The sequence below is a fragment of the Bison bison genome, unplaced genomic scaffold (genome assembly GCF_000754665.1).
Source record: "Bison bison bison isolate TAMUID 2011002044 unplaced genomic scaffold, Bison_UMD1.0 scf7180017864238, whole genome shotgun sequence".
In the NCBI taxonomy this organism is placed as follows: Eukaryota; Metazoa; Chordata; class Mammalia; order Artiodactyla; family Bovidae; genus Bison; species Bison bison.
In genome coordinates, this window is record NW_011494810.1 from 946,904 (window position 1) to 955,269 (window position 8,366).

Below are 8,366 nucleotides of genomic sequence, written 5' to 3' on the forward strand. Positions count from 1 at the left end.
TCTAATTTTCTTGAAGAGATCTCTAGTCTTTCCCATTCTGTTGTTTTCCTCTATTTCTTTGCATTGATCGCTGAGGAAGGCTTTCTTATCTCTTCTTGCTATTCTTTGGAACTCTGCATTCAGAAGCTTATATCTTTCCTTTTCTCTTTTGCTTTTCGCTTCTCTTCTTTTCACAGCTATTTGTAAGGCCTCCCCAGACAGCCATTTTTTGCATTTCTTTTCCATGGGGATGGTCTTGATCCCTGTCTCCTGTACATGTCACGAACCTCATTCTATAGTTCATCAGGCACTCTATCTATCAGATCTAGGCCCTTAAATCTATTTATCACTTCCACTGTATAATCATAAGGGATTTGATTTAGGTCATACCTGAATGATTTAGTGGTTTTCCCTACTTTCTTTAAGTCTGAATTTGGTAATAAGGAGTTTATGATCTGAGCCACAGTCAGCTCCCGGTCTTGTTTTTGTTGACTGTATAGAGCTTCTCCATCTTTGGCTGCAAAGAACATAATCAATCTGATTTTGGTGTTGACCATCTGGTGATGCCCATGTGTAGAGTCTTCTCTTGTGTTGTTGGAAGAGGGTGTTTGCTATGACCAGTGCATTTTCTTGGCAAAACTCTATTAGTCTTTGCCCTGCTTCATTCCGTATTCCAAGGCCAAATTTGCCTGTTACTCCAGGTGTTTCTTGACTTCCTACTTTTGCATTCAAGTCCCCTATAATGAAAAGGACATCTTTTTTGGGTATTAGCTCTAGAAGGTCTTGTAGGTCTTCATAGAACCGTTCAACTTCAGCTTCTTCAGCGTTACTGGTTGGGGCATAGACTTGGCTTACTGTGATATTGAATGGTTTGCCTTGGAAATGAACAGAGATCATTCTGTTGTTTTTGAGATTGCATCCAAGTACTGCATTACGGACTCTTTTGTTGACCACAATGGCCACTCCATTTCTTCTGAGGGATTCCTGTCCACAGTAGTAGATATAATGGTCATCTGAGTTAAATTCACCCACTGGAGAAGGGAATGGCAAACCACTTCAGTATTCTTGCCTTGAGAACCCCATGAACAGTATGAAAAGGCAAAATGATAGGATACTGAAAGAGGAACTCCCTAGGTCAGTAGGTGCCCAATATGCTACTGGATATCAGTGGAGAAATAACTCCAGAAAGAATGAAGGGATGGAGCCAAAGCAAAAACAATACCCAGCTGTGGATGTGACTGGTGATAGAAGCAAGGTCCGATGTTGTAAAGAGCAATATTGCAAAGGAACCTGGAATGTTAGGTCCATGAATCAAGGCAAATTGGAAGTGGTCAAACAAGCGATGGCAAGAGTGAATGTCGACATTCTAGGAATCAGTGAACTAAAATGGACTGGAATGGGTGAATTTAACTCAGATGACCATTATATCTACTGCTTCACTTTACCCATCTTCAAAATGGAGGAATAACGATGCTCCTGACTCAGAGGTTATTGAGTGGAATAAATGGCAGCTGTAAGTGAAGGGTTTGGACCAGGACCTGTCTGATCCATCCACCATTATTTATGTGTTGGGGTTAGCTGTTTACTAGGATAATTAATGTAAATCACCTTCTTCCAGACTGTGGACTTTCTCCTGGCAATAACCTTACCTGGTTCCTGCCTGTGCCAAGCACCTGCTGCAGAGCAGACACTCCTGCCCAGCTGAATGGACGGTTGTATCTGACTGCTTACACCTTGAGGCCAGCGTGCAGATTCCTTAGTTCTTCACTCAAGACCCTCTGTGATCAGGCCCCCAGCAACCCTCAGCTCTGTGAGCTTTCCTTCCACCTGTCCCCTCCGCCACCCGGCACTTCCCGCTGCTCCCCACACACCACTCTATTTGCATATCCCTGCCCAGAATTGCCTTTCATCCTACACCTTCATCTTCCTTGCCCCCTTTGTCAAGAACTAGGTCAATTCTCACCACCTCTAAGAGCCTGGCCCCTCTTCCTGCTCAGTATCCAAGTTTTACCAGTGGTGGGTATCAAAGCCCCATCAGAATAGCTCTCCTTGTTACAAATATTTTATAACATCATTTTCTTTCTGAAAAGAAATTCAAAGATAATTTAATCTATATACCCATAGAATTTTTGCCTTTCTATACAGTTTATGTGGTTCTCACCGCAAAAATACTAAAGTGGTTTGCCATTCCCTCCTCCAGTGGACCACGTTTTGTCAGAATTCTCCACTGTGACCCATCTGTCTTGGGTGGCCCTGCATGGGATGACTCATAGCTTCATTGAGTTACCCAAGCCCCTTCACCATAACAAGGCAATGATTCATGAAGGCAGAAGGAGAACAGCGTGACAGAGGATGAGATGGTTTCGTGGCATCATTGACTAAATGGACATGAACTTGGGCAAACTCTGAGAGATGGTGAGAGATAGGGAGGCCTGGTGTGCCACAGTCCATGGGGTTGTAGAGTCCGACTTGGCAACTGAACAACAACCCATAGAATTATAAATTGGAGTCAATGTAGTGCTGTAATTATAACAAAAAGTATTAAAAATTAAATTGTAATATGTAAAATAATAGCATGTGTTTGAATACTTAAATGTTTCAGTTGACTATACACAAAATAAACTGATGACATAAGTAATTACATGTATGCAAAAAAAATTCTGTAAATATGATAGCTATAAATGCAGATTGATTTGAGTATGCAGTGTGGACAATCTGGAGCATCCCTGAGGGTGACACAGCGCTACAGAAAGCCTCTCTTGGTAAAGTACCCCACAGCACTAAGTACAACCTCTCTTTTATCTGCAGCACGGCTGCCTTCCTGAAAGATTCAGTGTGTACTGCTGCTGCTGCTAAGTCACTTCAGTTGTGTCCGACTCTGTGTGACCCCATGGACGGCAGCCCACCAGGCTCCCCTGTCCCTGGGATTCTCCAGGCAAGAACACTGGAGTGGGTTGCCATTTCCTTCTCCAATGCATGAAAGTGAAAAGGGAAAGTGAAGTCACTCAGTCATGTCTGACTCTTAGCGACCCCATGGACTGCAGCCTACTAGGCTCTTTCGTCCATGGGATTTTCCAGGCAAGAGTACTAGAGTGGGGTGCCATTGCCTTCTCCGTCAGTGTGTACAAAGGAAGCAAAAAATGACAGTTGCTTGCTTCCTTATGAGTAGGCCCATCATGTCCTATAGCCAACAGAACCTTCAATACTAAAACCAGGACAGTTGGTTACCCCACTTTATACCTTGAAACAAACCAAAGCTAACTGGGTTGCTTTATTTGATTTAAAGAAAGGGAAGACGCTCAGTCGTGTCCGACTCTTTGTGACCCCATGGACTGTAGCCCACCAGGCTCCTCCGTCCATGGGATTTTCCAGGCAAGAGTGCTGGAGTGGGTTGCCATTTCCTTCTCCAGGGGATCTTCCCCACCCAGGAATGGAACCCGGGTCTCCTGCATCGTAGGCAGATGCCTTACCATCTGAGCCACCATTTGGCCCCCCAAATAAACCTGGATTATCTAGAAAAATAACTTTCAAAGCTATGTCAAACCTAGACAGCATATTAAAAAGCAGAGACATCACCTAACCAGCAAAGGAGGTCTATATAGTCAAAGCTATAGTTTTTCCAGTAGTCATGTATGGGTGTGAGAGTTGGACCATAAAAAGGGCTAAGCACTGAAGAATTGATGCTTTCGAATTGTGGTGCTGGAGAAGACTCTTGAGAGTCCCTTGGACAGCAAGAAAGTCAAACCAGTCAATCCTAAAGAAAATCAACCCTGAATATTTATTGTAAGGACTGATGCTGAAGCTGAAACTCCAATACTTTGGCCACCTGACGTTAAGAGCCGACTCATTGAAAAAGACCCTCATGCTGGGAAAGGATGAAGGCAGGAGGAGAAAGGAGTGACAGAGGTGACATAGTTGGATTTCATCATCAACTCGAAGTACATGAACTTGAGCAAGCTCTGGGAAATGGTGAAGGACAGGGAAGTCTGTAGAGGTGCAGTTCCATGGGGTTGCAAAGAGTCAGACACCACTGAACAAGAGAAAAACAACAATGTCTGCAGCTATGTCACAATCTTTGTGAATATAATAGTCATATCATAAAGCAGATTCATTAATTTTGTAGGTTTTTTCCTTTACACACAAATTTGTATTTGCTTAAATTTTCTGATGCCCACCTTCCTCTATTCTTTTCACTCCATGTGTTTTTTTGACAATATTAAAACTTAACAAACATTGTATTCTAGACTCAGATCATTACAGTCTGGTTCCTTTCCTCCTGTTAGCTGGCAGGACACCATTTGTGTGGTGGTCCCCAGACAGGACTGCACATCTGACACTCCTGCTCCCTCCCTCTGATGTGAAAATTGTCCCCCTCACTCAACCCAATCAGGATCACCAGAGCCCTCCCTATGAATTTTCAAATATCAGAGAACGCTGGGCTGAAAACCATTTTTCTGAACATGAGAGTCCCTAGTGAGAATTCAGGGGTTCTGTGAACCCAGATGGGGAAAATAACCTTTATTTTCACTAACTTCTATTTGAAATTTCGCCCTTCTTCCCTGATGGATGGAGGTAAGAAAGCTCAGTGAGGTTAGCAGGAGCGGTGCCTTGGTCCCCAACAGAAACCACAAGAGTTTTAGAATGACGACAGTAGTCGGAGACACCTCTCGACTTGCCAGACGGCTGTAACGTGAGCTTCACCGCCTGGTCTACTTTGGTGAGGTAGTATACACGAAAGGCTGTGAGGCTGTATTTCACAATTAATCGATTGGTTTTCGTTCCTGTTTTTCATCCGAGGCCCAGCAGAGGGAGCCATCGAGGAGCTGGGGGCGGGTCCCAGTGGTGCGATAGTGTCCCAGCCGGAAGTCTGAACCTGAGCCAGGATGTGGTCGCACCCTCCGCGGCCCAGAGGGAGCTGATCGCTCACCCGCCGGGGACCCGGGAGCGGACGCGGCCGGCGTTAGCACAACTGAAGGCGGCCCCCCCGGGGACCGGCGCCCTCGGGCGGTGCGTGAGGCTGGCGACCATGTGGCTTCGTAGTTCCGGGAGTGCGCAGCACCCGCGGCCGCCGCCACCACCATCACTGCTGCGGCTGCTGCTACTGCTGTCAGGACTGGTGCAGAAGGGAGCGGCAGGTAACGCGGGGCGGCGGCGGCCGCGGGGGAGCTGCTAGGGAAGGATCCTCCAAGAATACAGAGGCCATTCCGGGTTTGGAGGAGAGGAGAGCATGGTCAGTTGGAGAGCTGACTGACCCAAGATAGCCAAAGCCACAGTTTCCTGGGGATCCCTTGGCCAGTCTGGAGGATGCCGCTCGCACTCGGCTCCCAGACCTGGTCCTCCAGGAAGGCCCCGGAGAAAAGCTCCTTGGGGGCAGGAATCTGAGCGCGGCCTTGGAATCTGCACAAGCCTCTGCTTACTTGCTTGACGAGGCACCTGCCCATTGCTATAGGTCTCCCTGGCTCCCTGCCGAGGTTATCACGTGTGGCCCGGGCAGCTCCTTGTTGAGGTAGCGGGTGAGAGGAGCAGCGAGGATTTAATTGACTTGGCCGGGAATTTCCATCCTTTTCCAGTTTCCATTCTGCACGTAGAACTGCAGAGCTGATCCTCTCCCCGCCCCTCCCATGCCAGATTCCCTACCACCACACCGAGCACCACCCATCCTAACTGCCCAGAGGCCTGAAGATTATTAGCACAGACCCGGAGTGTCCACCGTCACGGCAGTAATAATAGCTGATGTCCTTTATTCCAGGCTCTGTACTAAAAGCTTCAAGTACAAGTAGCCATTTCGGCTGTAGAAAATTCAAAATGTACAATTTACAGATTTAAAATAGGGCCCGGAGAGGACGCTAGGGGGCAACACTGGGATCCAGATTCGGAAATTTTTTTCCTTTCTTTTTCTCAGAGTTTTTAACCATATTTGTACTTGGGCCTTGTCTCAGAATGTTTTTTATACATAAATGAAATACATATGATTCCTAAGGATCCAAATTATATTTTTATAAGCTATTAAAATGTTTAGCTATAAGTATAAATTTGTGATATGTAATATATATGCTTCTAAGTTAACACATTAAATCACCAATTAAATAGCTACAGTTCCCAGAATTTGTAAGCATTGAGAGTAAAGCATATTTACAGGTGTCTGAAACCACTGTCATATGATTGGAAAACATCTATGGATTCTATCATGGACCACTGCACAGGTTCTGCTAATCCTGCTGAACTTCCATTCAGCATGGAAAATGGGCCAAACTTCAGCTAGAGCTTAGTGAAAATAAAGAGGTTATTTTTTTCCTCCAAGTTGAGGCTCCTGAATGCAATAGGAGGATTCAGGGCTTCCCTGGGGGCTTAGTGGTAAAGAATTCACCTGCCAAGCAAAGGAGACACACATGTAAAGAACAGACTTTTGAACTCAGTGAGAGAAGGCAAGGATGGGGTAATTTGAGAGAATAGCATTGAAACATGTACATTACCATATGTAAAATAGATGACCAGTGCAAATTTGATGCGTGAAGCAGGGCACCCAGAGCCGGTGCTCTGGGACAACCCAGAGAGATAGGGTGGGGAGGGAGGTGGGAGGCGGGTTCGATGGGGGGAACACATGTATACCTATGGCCGATTCATGATGATATATGGCAAAAACCAGCACAATATTGTAAAGTGATTATTCTCCAATTAAATTAATTTTTAAAAAAGAATGGTATAATAAATGTCCTTGAACATAAAAAATGTGGGGGAGGATTTCTGTATCTGGGTATTCTGTTTCATATACTAAATATACATCTGTCCTCAGAAAATGAATATGTATTTTTCCAAAGATGTATATGCATGTTCCATTTCTCCTATTTACTATATAATCTGTTATTTAAAAAAAAAATGAAAGAAATGGCAACCCAGTCCAGTGTTCTTTAAACAACAAACATGTTTGTCAAATGAGTAATATTGCAAAGGGAGAGGTCAGGGCTGCCTAGCTGAGCAGCTGGGCAGGGCTGAACCAGGCAGGAGTGCATGGGTTCTCCTTCTGGCAGCATATGAGCATCTCCTGGGAGGTTTCAACGCCTGCCAGTGTCCAGCCCTCCTGTACCTCCAAACCAACTAAGTCCATGTCAATGGCAGGATTGTCAAAGCTGCCGGGTGGTGTTAGGCAGCCAGATGGAGACATCCCAGTCCTGGCTGCTCTCCTGGCTTTGTGCCTGCCTGCTGGGGAAGTTTCCCGTCACTCCTGAGACAAGACCCCCATGTTTCTCTTCCCTTCCAATGTGCCTCTCATTGTCATTCCATACTATCTCTCCCAGCGAACACAAGGATGGGAAGGATGTTTATGCCTTAAGATTCATACTATCCTTTTCCATTTTCCCCTTGTAGAGAGTCCCTGGGGGTTGCCCTTGGTGGCCGATGGCCCAGCTTCCATGGCAAAGGTGGTGATGGCAGAACTGGCAAACCTGAAGTTGGAAAACAAGTCATGGCCTAGAGGTAAGACCTTGCCCGCCTGCTAAAGAAAGGATAGGATGGTGGAGGCCAGGAGCCCCCAGCCTGCAGGAGACCATGTTCACTGTCTAGGAATCTGGAGGACTGTCTTGGGGTGGGGAAACTCTGCCAGGATAGAGGATACAGAGGCCAGGGCCTCTGGACAGTGTCCCAGGAACTGAGACCTGGCCTCCAGAGAGCTGACCCAAGCATCTTTCCTCACCCCACCCCAAACTCCAGCTCTCTCCTTCCCAAGGCCACCTCTCCCTTCAGAATAGGAAAAGACTGAGACTAAGAAGGTGCTGGGTCCATGCCTGTTGTTTAGTTGCTCAGTCATGTCTGACCCTTTGCAACCCCATGGACTGTAGCCCACCAGGCTCCTCTGTCCATGGGATTTCCCTGGCAAGAGTACTCAAGTAGGTTTCCATGTCTTTCTCCAGGGAATCTTCCTGACCTAGGGATTTAACCTGAGTCTCCCGTACTGTGGGCATTTTTTTCTTTAACCACTGAGCCACCTGGGAAGCCTGCCCCATGCCTGAACTTTTTCTTATGTTCATTATCTCACTGGATGCTCCAGCACTGTGGAGCAGGTCAGTTCATTGAGCCTACCTACAGATGAGAAAACCAACGCCTGGAGCATTGAAATAACTTCCTCAGAGCCATGCAGCTACGGACTGGCAGTGCTATATGGATCATAGGGGAGGTGTTCAGTTCAGTTCAGTCACTCAGTCGTGTCCGACTCTTTGCGACCCCATGAACTGCAGCACACCAGGCCTTCCTGTCCATCACCAACTCCCGGAGTTCACTCAAACTCATGTCCATTGAATCGTTGATGCCATCCAGCCATCTCATCCTCTGTCGTCCCATTCTCCTCCTGCCCCCAATCCCTCCCAGCATCAGAGTCTTTTCCAATGAGTCAA

The 8,366-nt window shown here is 46.4% G+C and overlaps 1 protein-coding gene across 3 annotated transcripts in view; it reads left to right on the forward strand.

Moving 5' to 3' along the window:
* Positions 1-4,825: 4,825 nt before the first annotated feature.
* The window catches only part of LOC104993295 (H-2 class I histocompatibility antigen, Q10 alpha chain-like), a 19,594-nt gene continuing 16,053 nt past the window's right edge, over positions 4,826-8,366 (forward strand). For 2 of the 3 annotated variants that reach the window (XM_010846472.1, XM_010846473.1), the window contains exons 1-2: positions 4,827-5,114; positions 7,345-7,452. In XM_010846472.1, coding sequence (XP_010844774.1) covers positions 5,006-5,114; positions 7,345-7,452 — 217 coding nt within the window. In that variant the 5' untranslated portion in view covers positions 4,827-5,005. Of the gene's footprint in view, positions 5,115-7,344; positions 7,453-8,366 lie in introns of all 3 variants that reach the window. The other variant, XR_825812.1, reaches the window with a different exon arrangement.